The sequence below is a fragment of the Salmo salar genome, chromosome ssa04, assembly GCF_905237065.1.
Source record: "Salmo salar chromosome ssa04, Ssal_v3.1, whole genome shotgun sequence".
Lineage (NCBI taxonomy): Eukaryota > Metazoa > Chordata > Actinopteri > Salmoniformes > Salmonidae > Salmo > Salmo salar.
This window is the reverse complement of record NC_059445.1, coordinates 89,054,687-89,069,640: the sequence shown is the minus strand read 5'-3', so window position 1 is coordinate 89,069,640 and position 14,954 is coordinate 89,054,687. Positions and strand designations below refer to the sequence as shown.

Sequence of the window (14,954 nt, the reverse complement as noted above, 5' to 3'; positions counted from 1 at the left end):
ACACTATCTATCAGCTAGCTACCATGGTAACATCACACTATCTATCAGCTATCTACCATGGTAACATCACACTGTCTATCAGCTAGCTACCATGGTAACATCACACTGTCTAACAGCTAGCTACCATGGTAACATCACACTGTCTATCAGCTAGCTACCATGGTAACATCACACTGTCTATCAGCTAGCTACCATGGTAACATCACACTGTCTATCAACTAGCTACCATAGTAACATCACACTAAGATACATTACATCATGATATTTAGAACAGAAATGTTATTTTTCTAACTCACATCTCTCTCTCGTCCTCTCTCAGTTTCCCCTTGGTTTCTCAGTAGCAGCCAGTGTGAGGGTGGGCAACGCTCTGGGTGCAGGGAACACAGAACAGGCCAAGCTGTCTGGGAAGGTTGCCTCCGTCTGTGCATGTACGTAGCAGCAGCTAGCTAGTGATGCTAGCATGGCTCTACTACGGGCCAGATCTTAATGTAGCCTTCATGTAAACGGTTCTGTATCACTCCACTAACCTGCCATATCAAGGTTCTGTATCACCACTAACCTGCCATATCAAGGTTCTGTATAACTCCACTAACCTGCCATATCAAGGTTCTGTATCACCACTAACCTGCCATATCAAGGTTCTGTATAACTCCACTAACCTGCCATATCAAGGTTCTGTATCACCACTAACCTGCCATATCAAGGTTCTGTATCACCACTAACCTGCCATATCAAGGTTCTGTATCACTCCACTAACCTGCCATATCAAGGTTCTGTATCACTCCACTAACCTGCCATATCAAAGGTTCTGTATCACCACTAACCTGCCATATCAAGGTTCTGTATCACTCCACTAACCTGCCATATCAAGGTTCTGTATCACCACTAACCTGCCATATCAAGGTTCTGTATCACTCCACTAACCTGCCATATCAAGGTTCTGTATCACCACTAACCTGCCATATCAAGGTTCTGTATAACTCCACTAACCTGCCATATCAAGGTTCTGTATCACCACTAACCTGCCATATCAAGGTTCTGTATAACTCCACTAACCTGCCATATCAAGGTTCTGTATCACCACTAACCTGCCATATCAAGGTTCTGTATCACCACTAACCTGCCATATCAAGGTTCTGTATCACTCCACTAACCTGCCATATCAAGGTTCTGTATCACTCCACTAACCTGCCATATCAAAGGTTCTGTATCACCACTAACCTGCCATATCAAGGTTCTGTATCACTCCACTAACCTGCCATATCAAGGTTCTGTATCACTCCACTAACCTGCCATATCAAGGTTCTGTATCACTCCACTAACCTGCCATATCAAGGTTCTGTATCACCACTAACCTGCCTTATCAAGGTTCTGTATCACCACTAACCTGCCATATCAAGGTTCTGTATCACTCCACTAACCTGCCATATCAAGGTTCTGTATCACCACTAACCTGCCATATCAAGGTTCTGTATCACTCCACTAACCTGCCATATCAAGGTTCTGTATCACTCCACTAACCTGCCATATCAAGGTTCTGTATCATCACTACCCTGCCATATATACATTCTGGGACGTTTCTATTGGTGGGTGTGATCCCTGACCTCTTAACCCCTAGGCTCGTCAGCTGACTGCCTGCAAGAGTGGGGTCAGTTCAACTCTAGAGCTCTGGTCAGAATTTCCAAAAACGTCAAAAAACTTGTTTTCTTTTTTTCATTATGAGGAAAAATGTTTTATTTAATCAATTTTAGAATAAAGCCGTAATGTAACAAAATGTGGATAATGTCAACGGGTCTGAATATTTTCCGAATGCACCGTATATAGAGGTTGACTTTGTTTTCTTGAATAATATTAATGATTGTCAGAAGATTTACTAACTATTAGTCTTTTCTGTCCAGTCATCGTCTCGTGTTTTGTCAGCACGTTCGTCCTCGTGACTAAAGACGTGATCGGTTACATCTTCACCACAGAACAGTGAGTATAGACACACACCCACCACACTGATTAACTTTAGAAACCTCGTGTGTGTGTGTGTGTGTGTGTGTGTGTGTGTGTGTGTGTGTGTGTGTGTGTGTGTGTGTGTGTGTGTGTGTGTGTGTGTGTGTTTGACATCTTGTAGACACACAGACATCACATAACTTCCGTAACATCCAGTAATCATGTTTTAACCTGCTTCACCATCAGAATGACACTGTAGGTGTTATGAACCTGAAGATCTCTGATCTCTGTAGTACCTTTAGCCTGGGGGCCAGTTTGTTTGGAATGTTAGCACCAACAGGTCTGGGACCGCTCCAGTAGAACCCAGTGACCCAGTGAACCTCTCTCTCTCTCTGTGTGTTCCAGGGACATTGTGAAGAGGGTGGCTGACATCATGATCATGTATGCGTTCTTTCATCTGGCAGACGCCGTCTTGGTGAGGTTACACTGTGTGTGTGTGTGTGTGTGTGTGTGTGTGTGTGTGTGTGTGTGTGTGTGTGTGTGTGTGTGTGTGTGTGTGTGTGTGTGTGTGTGTGTGTGTGTGTGTGTGTGGGGCCAGTAATATTTGTGTGTGTATAGAGTCAGTAATGTGTGTGTTGTGACAGGGCGTGGGGCCAGTAATATTTGTGTGTGTATAGAGTCAGTAATGTGTGTGTGTGTGGGGCTAGTTATATTTGTGTGTGTATAGAGTCAGTAATGTGTGTGTGTGTGTGGGGCTAGTTATATTTGTGTGTGTATAGAGTCAGTAATGTGTGTGTGTGTGGGGCTAGTTATATTTGTGTGTGTATAGAGTCAGTAATGTGTGTGTGTGTGGGGCTAGTTATATTTGTGTGTGTATAGAATCAGTAATGTGTGTGTCGTGACAGGGCGTGATGGGCGGTATCATCCGGGGAGCAGGAAAGCAGAAGATTGGAGCGTTGTGTAACCTGGTGGGGTGCTACTTCGTAGGCCTCCCCATTGGAATCTCCCTCATGTTCCCTAACAAGATGGGCATCATAGGTGAGAAGGGGAGAGATAACAGCATGGTAATATATCAGAGGTGAGTAGGGGAGAGATAACAGCATGGTAATATATCAGAGGTGAGATAGGGGAGAGATAACAGCATGGTAATATATCAGAGGTCAGATAGGGGAGAGATAACAGCATGGTAATATATCAGAGGTTAGAAGGGGAGAGATAACAGCATGGTAATATATCAGAGGTTAGTAGGGGAGAGATAACAGCATGGTAATATATCAGAGGTGAGTAGGGGAGAGATAACAGCATGGTAATATATCAGAGGTCAGATAGGGGAGAGATAACAGCATGGTAATATATCAGAGGTGAGTAGGGGAGAGATAACAGCATGGTAATATATCAGAGGTTAGTAGGGGAGAGATAACAGCATGGTAATATATCAGAGGTGAGATAGGGGAGAGATAACAGCATGGTAATATATCAGAGGTGAGTAGGGGAGAGATAACAGCATGGTAATATATCAGAGGTCAGAGTAGGGGAGAGATAACAGCATGGTAATATATCAGAGGTCAGATAGGGGAGAGATAACAGCATGGTAATATATCAGAGGTCAGATAGGGGAGAGAAAACATGTGAAATGGGCAATCTGCACTTCAAACAACAACAAAGTTGTCTCTCCGTTGCTGTTTTGGTAAACTGCTGAACGACGGATCTGAAGAAATGTAACCACTGCAATTCATAGACAGAGCCTCGCCATCAATGAGATCAACATTGTCGTTTTAACATACAGTATAATCGTTTTGAGGCTTAACAGTGTTTGTTTCCAATTTCAACACGAACTAACATTGGTGTAAAACGACCCGTTTTTGGGGGTTCTGATGGGGTACAGCAGTTGAACTAACATTGGTGTAAAACGACCCGTTTTTGGGGGTTCTGATGGGGTACAGCAGTTGAACTAACATTGGTGTAAAACGACCCGTTTTTGGGGGTTCTGATGGGGTACAGCAGTTGAACTAACATTTCTTTATAAGTTATGTTTTTTAAGAATCAGTGGCTTTATATCAGTCATTTAAGTTCAAATATTGACGTAGCAATCACAGATTGCCCCTTTTTAATACAAGGTTTAACTAGGCCTCTAAGCACCTGGTTCAGTGGCTGTGTTCACTACAGAGACAGAGTTTGTTTTAACGTAACAGCAATAGTGATTGATTACAGATTTCCTCTGTAACCAACCTTCTCTCTCTCTCTCTCTCTCTCTCTCTCTCTCTCTCTCTCTCTCTCTCTCTCTCTCTCTCTCTCTCTCTCTCTCTCTCTCTCTCTCTCTTTCTATTCTCTCTCTCTCTCTTTCTATTCTCTCTCTCTCTTTCTATTCTCTCTCTCTCTCTTTCTATTCTCTCTCTCTCTTTCTATTCTCTCTGTCTCTCTCTTTCTATTCTCTCTCTCTCTCTCTCTTTCTATTCTCTCTGTCTCTCTCTCTGTCTCTCTTTCTCTCTCACTCTCTCTCTCTCTCTCTGTCTCTCTCTCTGTCTCTCTTTCTCTCTCACTCTCTCTCTCTTTCTATTCTCTCTGTCTCTTTCTCTCTCTTTCTATTCTCTCTCTCTCTCTCTCTCTCTCTCTCTCTGTCTCTCTCTCTGCCTCCCCTCTTTCTCTCAGGTTTGTGGATAGGCCTGTTCGCCAGTGTGTTAACCCAGTCCTTAATCTTGGTAGTTCTGCTGTGTAAACTGGACTGGAAAAAAGTCAGTCAAGAGGTCAGTCACTAGTTATATCCTGTGTTTAACCTCACTGGTTGCCTCTAACAGCTGATGTGTTTCATCCGGCTCTGCTCTGTGTGTGTGTGTGTGTGTGTGTGTGTGTGTGTGTGTGTGTGTGTGTGTGTGTGTGTGTGTGTGTGTGTGTGTGTGTGTGTGTGTGTGTGTGTGTGTGTGTGTGTGTGTGTGTTGTGTGTGGGGGGGCAGAAGTGGCGACATTTCACCAGACCCCACAAGGAACAAGGCAATTGTAGTGTTAGTTAAGGGTTTGTGTTAAGGAAAAACGTTTTTTGAATGGGAATCAATTGTTTGGTTCCCAAAAGGATAGTAAAACCTACGTGTGTGTTGTCAGGCTCTGGTGAGGGCAGGAGTCCAGCTCCCTGAAAGGAAAGAAGAGCAGTTTGGACTGGAGAAGAAAGGTAACATTCCAGAAGTTTCACGGTCCCATATATTCCAAGTTTTACGGTCCCATATATTCCAAGTTTTACGGTTCCATAGTTTCACGGTCCCATATATTCCAAGTTTTACGGTTCCATAGTTTCACGGTCCCATATATTCCAAGTTTTACGGTCCCATATATTCCAAGTTTTACGGTTCCATATATTCCAAGTTTTACGGTCCCATATATTTCAAGTTTTACGGTTCCATATATTCCAAGTTTTACGGTTCCATAGTTTTACGGTTCCATATATTCCAAGTTTTACGGTTCCATATATTCCAAGTTTTACGGTTCCATATATTCCAAGTTTTACGGTTCCATATATTCCAAGTTTTACGGTTCCATAGTTTTACGGTTCCATATATTCCAAGTTTTACGGTCCCATATATTCCAAGTTTTACGGTTCCATATATTCCAAGTTTTACGGTTCCATATATTCCAAGTTTTACGGTTCCATATTTACGGTTCCATATATTCCAAGTTTTACGGTCCCATATATTCCAAGTTTTACGGTTCCATATATTCCAAGTTTTACGGTCCCATATATTCCAAGTTTTACGGTCCCATATATTCCAAGTTTTACGGTCCCATATATTCCAAGTTTTACGGTCCCATATATTCCAAGTTTTACGGTCCCATATATTCCAAGTTTTACGGTTCCATATATTCCAAGTTTTACGGTCCCATATATTCCACGTTTTACGGTTCCATATATTCCAAGTTTTACGGTCCCATATATTCCAAGTTTTACGGTTCCATAGTTTTACGGTTCCATATATTCCAAGTTTTACGGTTCCATATATTCCAAGTTTTACGGTTCCATATATTCCAAGTTTTACGGTTCCATATATTCCAAGTTTTGCGGTTCCATATATTCCAAGTTTTACGGTTCCATATATTCCAAGTTTTACGGTTCCATATATTCCAAGTTTTACGGTTCCATAGTTTTACGGTTCCATATATTCCAAGTTTTACGGTCCCATATATTCCAAGTTTTACGGTTCCATATATTCCAAGTTTTACGGTTCCATATATTCCAAGTTTTACGGTCCCATATATTCCACGTTTTACGGTTCCATATATTTCAAGTTTTAAGATTCCATATATTCCAAGTTTTACGGTTCCATAGTTTTACGGTTCCATATATTCCAAGTTTTACGGTTCCATATATTCCAAGTTTTACGATCCCATATATTCCACGTTTTACGGTTCCATATATTTCAAGTTTTACGGTTCCATATATTCCAAGTTTTACGGTTCCATAGTTTTACGGTTCCATATATTCCAAGTTTTACGGTTCCATATATTCCAAGTTTTACGGTTCCATATATTCCACGTTTTACGGTTCCATATATTTCAAGTTTTACGGTTCCATATATTCCAAGTTTTACGGTTCCATAGTTTTACGGTTCCATATATTCCAAGTTTTACGGTTCCATATGTTCCATGATTACATATACAGTATGAGACTTGACATATAGAGCTCTGTAAGCTTTGACATGCTTGTTTTTTTTTTACAACAGCCCTATGTCTTTACATAGCGTGTAACTTTACATAGCGTGTAACTTTACATAGTGTGTAACTTCACATAGTGTGTAACTTTACATGGTGTGTAACTTTACATGGTGTGTAACTTTACATAGCGTGTAACTTCACATGGTGTGTAACTTCACATGGCGTGTAACTTTACATAGCGTGTAACTTTACATAGCGTGTAACTTCACATGGTGTGTAACTTTACATGGCGTGTAACTTTACATGGCGTGTAACTTTACATAGCGTGTAACTTCACATGGCGTGTAACTTTACATGGCGTGTAACTTTACATGGCGTGTAACTTTGCATGGCGTGTAACTTTACGTGGTGTGTAACTTTACATGGTGTGTAACTTTACATGGCGTGTAACTTTACATGGCGCGTAACTTTACGTAGTGTGTAACTTTACGTAGTGTGTAACTTTACATGGTGTGTAACCCTCTAGGCAGGTCGGAGGCGGTCCCACCCAGCGAGGAGAGCCCTGGGGAGGGGAAGACGGACGTGGAGGGGCTGGGTGGGGACAGGGGGGAAGGCGGGGAGGAGTTAGAGGCTGAGGAGGGGCCGGTGGTCATTACGGTGAGGTTGAATGTCAGACAGCTGGTTGTTCGTCGTGGGCTGGTTGTCATCCTCATGTTCCTCATCCTCACCGCTGGAATCATCCTCAGTGAACTGCTCACCAGCCTGCTGCTCGGATAAACTGAGCCAAAGAGGTTACCCACAGCCGTATATACAGTACAGGAGGTTACGCACAGACACATATACAGTACAGGAGGTTACCCACAGCCACATATACAGTACAGGAGGTTACCCACAGCCACATATACAGTACAGGAGGTTACCCACAGCCGCATATACAGTACAGGAGGTTACCCACAGCCGCATATACAGTACAGGAGGTTACCCACAGCCGCATATACAGTACAGGAGGTTACCCACAGCCGCATATACAGTACAGGAGGTTACCCACAGCCACATATACAGTACAGGAGGTTACCCACAGCCACATACACAGTACAGGAGGTTACCCACAGCCACATATACAGTACAGGAGTTTACCCACAGCCACATATACAGTACAGGAGGTTACCCACAGCCACATATACAGTACAGGAGTTTACCCACAGCCGCATATACAGTACAGGAGATAACCCACAGCCACATATACAGTACAGGAGATTACCCACAGCCGCATATACAGTACAGGAGGTTACCCACAGCCACATATACAGTACAGGAGGTTACCCACAGCCACATATACAGTACAGGAGGTTACCCACAGCCACATATACAGTACAGGAGTTTACCCACAGCCACATATACAGTACAGGAGGTTACCCACAGCCACATATACAGTACAGGAGATTACCCACAGCCGCATATACAGTACAGGAGGTTACCCACAGCCGCATATACAGTACAGGAGGTTACCCACAGCCACATAAACAGTACAGGAGTTTACCCACAGCCGCATATACAGTACAGGAGGTTACCCACAGCCACATACACAGTACAGGAGATTACCCACAGCCGCATATACAGTACAGGAGGTTACCCACAGCCACATATACAGTACAGGAGATTACCCACAGCCGCATATACAGTACAGGAGATAACCCACAGCCACATATACAGTACAGGAGATTACCCACAGCCGCATATACAGTACAGGAGATTACCCACAGCCACATATACAGTACAGGAGGTTACCCACAGCCACATATACAGTACAGGAGGTTACCCACAGCCACATATACAGTGCAGGAGGTTACCCACAGCCACATATACAGTACAGGAGGTTACCCACAGCCACATACACAGTACAGGAGGTTACCCACAGCCACATACACAGTACAGGAGGTTACCCACAGCCACATATACAGTGCAGGAGGTTACCCACAGCCACATATACAGTACAGGAGGTTACCCACAGCCACATACACAGTACAGGAGGTTACCCACAGACACATACACAGTACAGGAGGTTACCCACAGCCACATATACAGTACAGGAGGTTACCCACAGCCACATATACAGTACAGGAGGTTACCCACAGCCACATATACAGTACAGGAGGTTACCCACAGCTGCATATACAGTACAGGAGGTTACCCACAGCCACATATACAGTGCAGGAGGTAACCCACAGCCACATAGAGTACAGGAGGTTACCCACAGCCACATATACAGTGCAGGAGGTTACGCACAGCCGCATATACAGTACAGGAGGTTACCCACAGCCACATAAACAGGAGCCATATGTATTTAAACCAAAGACGGTACTCACACAGCCATACGGGAGTTACTGTACGAACCAAAGGGGTTCACTGCTGTTGACATTTAATCATGGACAATAGAAGGGAATGATGACTAACCCAGAAGGCAACATTTGGCACACTATGTCATCTTAATGATGTTATAAAGTGGTTATTAACTGGATAAGAAGTTGTATAGCCAGATGACTGGTCCCTGTTACCAGGTACATATATCATGACAAGATCAATACAGGATGGGAAGCCAGATTTATTTTTCTGGTTGGTAAAAAGACCTTAATGAAACTTCCTACAAGCGGTAGGTGACCTTCGAACATTGTGACCAGTTTTGCCCACCGGGAACAGGTTCAGTGTCGGTCATCCCTTGAAGGGCATAAAACACTGTTAGCATTGCAAGGCATCAGAGCTAGTACAGCTATCACATGTAGGAATGGCTTTGAGAAGGTCGTTGTGGAAGCGCGTGGAAACAGTAAAGGAGATATGTGTTCAGTAACAAAGCTCTTTTTTTTTCTTTTTAAGGAGATGTTTTTATCTGGTGGTTACTAATAATAATAGCAATAACAACAGTCTGTTGTGTTTTGAAGTGGAGCTGGTTCCCTATTCTGCTTTTCATGTTCCGTCATTATTAAATTAATCTACATAAACTGTGCTGTGCTCCTCTTGTTTCACTGGCATGGGTATACAATGCTGATGTCTCTAGAATGGATTTAATGGATGCTAATGTCCCTAGCATGGGTTTAAATAGGATGCTAATACCTAGCATAGGTTTATATAGGATGATAATGTCCCTAGCATGGGTTTATATAGGATGCTAATGTCCCTAGAATGGGTTTAAATAGGATGCTAATACCTAGCATAGGTTTATATAGGATGCTAATGTCCCTAGCATAGGTTTATATAGGATGCTAATGTTCCTAGCATAGGTTTATATAGGATGCTAATGTTCCTAGCATGGGTTTATATAGGATGCTAATGTCCCTAGCATGGGTTTATATAGGACAGAACATGGTCAAGATGTTAAAATGTTCATAAATGACCAGCAGGGTCAAATAATAATAATCATAGTAGTTGTCGAGGGTGCAACAAGCACGTCCGGTGAACAGGTCAGGGTTCCATAGCCGCAGGCAGAACAGTTGAAACTGGAGCAGCAACACGGCCAGGTGGACTGGGGACAGCAAGGAGTCATCATGCCAGGTAGTCCTGAGGCATGGTCCTAGGGCTCAGGTCCTCCGAGAGAAAGACAGAAAGAGAGAAAGAGAGAATTAGAGAGAGCATATTTAAATTCTCACAGGACACCGGATAAGACAAGAGAAATACTCCAGATGTAACAGACTGACCCTAGCCCCCCGACACATAAACTACTGCAGCATAAATACTGGAGGCTGAGACAGGAGGGATCAGAAGACACTGTGGCCCCATCCGATGATACCCCCGGACAGGGCCAAACAGGCAGGATATAACCCCACCCACTTTGCCAAAGCACAGCCCCCACACCACTAGAGGGATGTCTCCAACCACCAACTTACCGTCCTAAGACAAGGCCGAGTATAGCCCACAAAGATCTCCGCCACGGCACAGCCCAAGGGGGGGGGCCAACCCAGACAGGAAGACCACGTCAGTGACTCAATCCACTCAAGTGACGCACCCCTCCCATGGACGGCATGGAAGAACACCAGTAAGCCAGTGACTCAGCCCCTGTAAAAGGGTTAGAGGCAGAGAATCCCAGTGGAAAGAGGGGAACCGGCAAGGCAGAGACAGCAAGGGCGGTTCGTTGCTCCAGCCTTTCCGTTCACCTTCACACTCCTGGGCCAGACTATACTTAATCATAGGACCTACTGAAGAGATAAGTCTTCAGTAAAGACTTAAAGGTTGAGACTGAGTCTGCGTCTCTCACATTGGTAGGCAGACCATTCCATAAAAATGGAGCTCTATAGGAGAAAGCCCTGCCTCCAGCTGTTTGCTTAGAAATTCTAGGGACAATTAGGAGGCCTGCGTCTTGTGACCGTAGCATACGTGTAGGTATGTACGGCAGGACCAAATCGGAAAGATAGGTAGGAGCAAGCCCATGTAATGCTTTGTAGGTTAGCAGTAAAACCTTGAAATCAGCCCTTGCCTTAACAGGAAGCCAGTGTAGGGAGGCTAGCACTGGAGTAATATGATATAGGATGCTAATGTCCCTAGCACAGGTTTATATAGGATGCTAATGTTCCTAGCATAGGTTTATATAGGATGCTAATGTTCCTAGCATGGGTTTATATAGGATGCTAATGTCCCTAGCATGGGTTTATATAGGATGCTAATATCCCTAGAATGTGTTTATATAGGATGCTAATGTCCCTAGCATAGGTTTATATAGGATGCTAATGTCCGTAGCATGGGTTTATATAGGATGCTAATGTCCCTAGCATAGGCTTATATGTATGTGTGTGTGTTGTATTGTATTATTATTATGAACACAACAAATACAAAAACAGAAATATACAAACAAAAGTACATAATCCTAACAGACAGGTATTACATATTCGAGATACATTTTCAATTTGTCAAAACGTTTTATGGTATGTATGAATTTTTTGTCTTCACACTTACTGATCATTTCAAAGTAATATTCCAATTCTATCTTAAACAATGTGAAGAGGGGTTTGTTCTCCGACATCTTCATTTTATGGATAAAGAATTTGTCATGAAAGATAAACAAATGAACAATGAAAGTTAAATCAGGGTCCATATCAGATTAACATTAATAGTTGTTCCTTTTAAAATAAAATCTTCTAACTCACTCCAAAATCTTCTGACATAAGAACAGTCCCAAAATAAATGGTCCAAAGTCTCTGGGTCACAAACCACAAAATACACATTTGTTATCAATAGCTATTTTAAATCTGTGTATAATAAAGGTCTTTACAGGGTAGATTCTATGAATGAGTTTGTATGATACTTCTTTCACCTTATTAGATATATAAAATTTACCAGACAACAACAAGACTTTTGTTCCAGTTCACTTGTCCTAGGGCTGCATTCCAGTATATTTTAGCGGAGGGACCAACATCTTGACATAGTTTTCATATGTTAATACATTTATAGTTTTAAAATGTCAATTCCTTCTAGTTGTATTTAGGCTACAAAATCCTCAACAGTTGCACTTGGGAGTATTGTTATATTCTCCTAAAAGAAGAATAGCACCTATTTAGGGACGGCTCTAACAACTATTTGATACTCCTCAGGAGGGAATGTAACATTGTGTGTTCTCATAAAATCCGAATAATCATATAGTTGTCCATCATTATTCAATAATTGTTTAACCCAAATAATGTTGTTGTCAAACCAGTTCTGGGAAAATAAAGACTTGTTTTTGTATTTTATGTCTTTATTATTCCAGATTGTATATCTATGTGGGGAAAAAATGGTGTTTGTACATGAGGTTCCAAGTTAGAAGTACAATGTTTATGAAAATTAGCAAGTTTAAAAACCCACATCAAAATAGCATTTGAGTAAGAATTCCAGACCACCAATCTGTTGGAATATTAAATTAGGGATTATATTCCAAATGCAATCCTTATTTCTTCAATTAGTTTTGTATCCATTTTATTTTAAAGATTATATTAGAGGTTTTAATATGCAGAGCTTTGGGTGCTACGTATTATCGTTATTTTTAAATAATTAGGTTTATTCCGCTATAATTTAGTATCAAACATTTTACAAGACGAGGTATAAACTAATCTGGACAGACCTTCAGGTTTTGATACAAGTACACGTCCAGATAAAGAAAGTTCTCTTAATAACCAGGAGTTAAATCTCTTTCCATTTTTCTCTACAATAGGAGAGCATTTTAAGTTGGCCCTTTATTGCTGATCTTTGCTCACTTTAATACCAAGATATGTGATCACATCTTTTACAGGGATATTACAATCTCGAGTTTAAGTCACATCTTTTCAACGCAAATAATTCATATTTCCTAATGTTCAGAGATAAACCAGATACATGTGTGAAGGCATTAATACACTCAATAGCCTTCCTGACTTCATTATGATCTTTACAAAAAAATGGTGGTGTTGTCAAACAATTGTGAACATTTTATCTCTTTCTCTTGTCTCTGAATATCCCTAAAACTATCCTTATTTATGTGAAGTGCCATAACTTGTGTGACCAATAAAAATAAGAAAGGTGAAATTGGGCATTCTTGTTTAATTCCACGTCTAATGTTGAATCTCTGTGAAGTTCCATGGGATAATTTAACAGAGCTGTTACTATTACTGTAAAAGTCTACAAATAAAATAAAGCAACACCACTAAGCAAGGGGCACCACCAAGCAAGCGGCACCATGAAGACCAAGGAGCTCTCCAAACAGGTCAGGGACAAAGTTGTGGAGAGGTACAGATCAGGGTTGGATTATTAAAATTGGGTTATAAAAAAATATCAGAAACTTTAAACAGCCCATGGAACGCCATGAAATCCATTATTCAAAAATTGAAAGAATATGGCACCATAACAAACCTGCCGCCCTCCAAAACTCACGGACCAGGAAAAGAGGGCATTAATCAGAGGCAACAAAAAAAAGACCAAAGATAACACTGAAGGTGCTGCAAAGCTCCACAGTCGAGAATCTGTCCATAGGACCACTTTAAGCCGTACACTCCACAGAGCTGGGCTTTACGGAAAAGTGGCCAGAATAAAGCCATTGCTTAAAGAAAAAAATAAGAAAACACATTTGGTGTTTGCCACCAGGCATGTTGGAGACTCCCCAAACATATGGAAGAAGGTACTCTGGTCAGATGAGACTAAAATTGAGCTTTTTGACCATCAAGGAAAACACTATGACTGGCTCAAACTCAACACCTCTCATCACCCTGAGAACGCCATCCCCACAGTGATGCATGGTGATGGCAGCATCATGCTGTGGGGTTGTTTTTCATCGGCAGGGACTGGGAAACTGGTTAGAATTGAAGGAATGATGGATGGTGCTACATACAGGGAAATTCTTGAGGGGAAACCTGCTTCAGTCTTCCAGAGATTTGAGACTGGGACGGAGGTTCACCTTCCAGCAGGACAATGACCGTGTGCATGCTGCTAAAGCAACACTCGAGTGGTTTAAGGGGAAACATTTAAATGTCTTGGAATGCCCTAGTGAAAGCCCAGACCTCAATCCAATTGAGAATCTGTGGTGTGAATTTAAGAGTGCTGTACACCAGCCAAACCCATCCAACTTGAAGGAGCTGGAGCAGTTTTGCCTAGAAGAAGTTGCAAAAATCCCAGTGGCTAGATGTGCCAAGCTTACAGAGACATACCCCAAGAGACTTGCAGCTGTAATTGCTGCAAAAGGTGGCTCTACAAAGTATTGACTTTAGGGGGTGAATAGTTATGCACGCTCAAGTTTTCTTTTTTTGTCTTATTTATTGTTTGTGCCACAATAAAAAATATTTTGCATCTTCAAGTGATAGCCATGTTGTGTAAATCAAATGATACATGTCACAGCTTTCTGAAGGATTGGACCAAAACGCAGCGTGTTCGTAGTTCCACATCTTTTTATTAATCGTGAAACTAAATGCAATACACCAACCACTTTAAATAACAAAACAACAAAAGCCGTAATGCAGAGCAGGCAAACACTACTCAAGAATTAACAACCCACAAAATACAAAAGGAAAACCCCCTACATAAATATGATCTCCAATTAGAGACAACAAGAACCGGCTGCCTCTAATTGGAGATCATCCCAATAACCCCAACATAGAAATAGAAATCTAGAAACCCACATAGAAACAGAAAGCAAAAAAAAACACCCAAAACACCCCCTGTCACGGCCTGACCACTCTACTATAGAAAATGACCCCTTACAAGGGTCAGGACGTAACAATACAAGTCCCCAAAACATTCCATCTTTTGATTTCTCCCGTTTCTTTTCATTTGGTTCTGGAAGTTTCCATCTAGACAGTTTTTTGAGCTAGCAGACTGATCTGGCTATCCGATAGCGGGTCACTTCTGCTGAAAACTGGGGGCGCACAATTCAAATAAATAATCTTCAAAAT

General features: G+C 41.9%; 1 protein-coding gene across 2 annotated transcripts in view; it reads left to right on the top strand.

Moving 5' to 3' along the window:
* Positions 1-9,572, top strand: part of LOC106604060 (multidrug and toxin extrusion protein 1) — a 60,221-nt gene extending 50,649 nt beyond the window's left edge. Inside the window, exons 11-17 of one of the 2 annotated variants that reach the window (XR_006769704.1) lie at positions 320-428; positions 1,899-1,974; positions 2,344-2,413; positions 2,844-3,016; positions 4,588-4,682; positions 5,035-5,101; positions 7,103-7,166. Coding sequence is in view for 1 of the 2 variants with exons in the window: in XM_045717483.1 (XP_045573439.1) it covers positions 320-428; positions 1,899-1,974; positions 2,344-2,413; positions 2,844-2,976; positions 4,588-4,682; positions 5,035-5,101; positions 7,103-7,353 (801 nt within the window). In the remaining variant the exon portion in view is untranslated. Of the gene's footprint in view, positions 1-319; positions 429-1,898; positions 1,975-2,343; positions 2,414-2,843; positions 3,017-4,587; positions 4,683-5,034; positions 5,102-7,102 lie in introns of both variants that reach the window. The other variant, XM_045717483.1, reaches the window with a different exon arrangement.
* Positions 9,573-14,954: the final 5,382 nt, after the last annotated feature.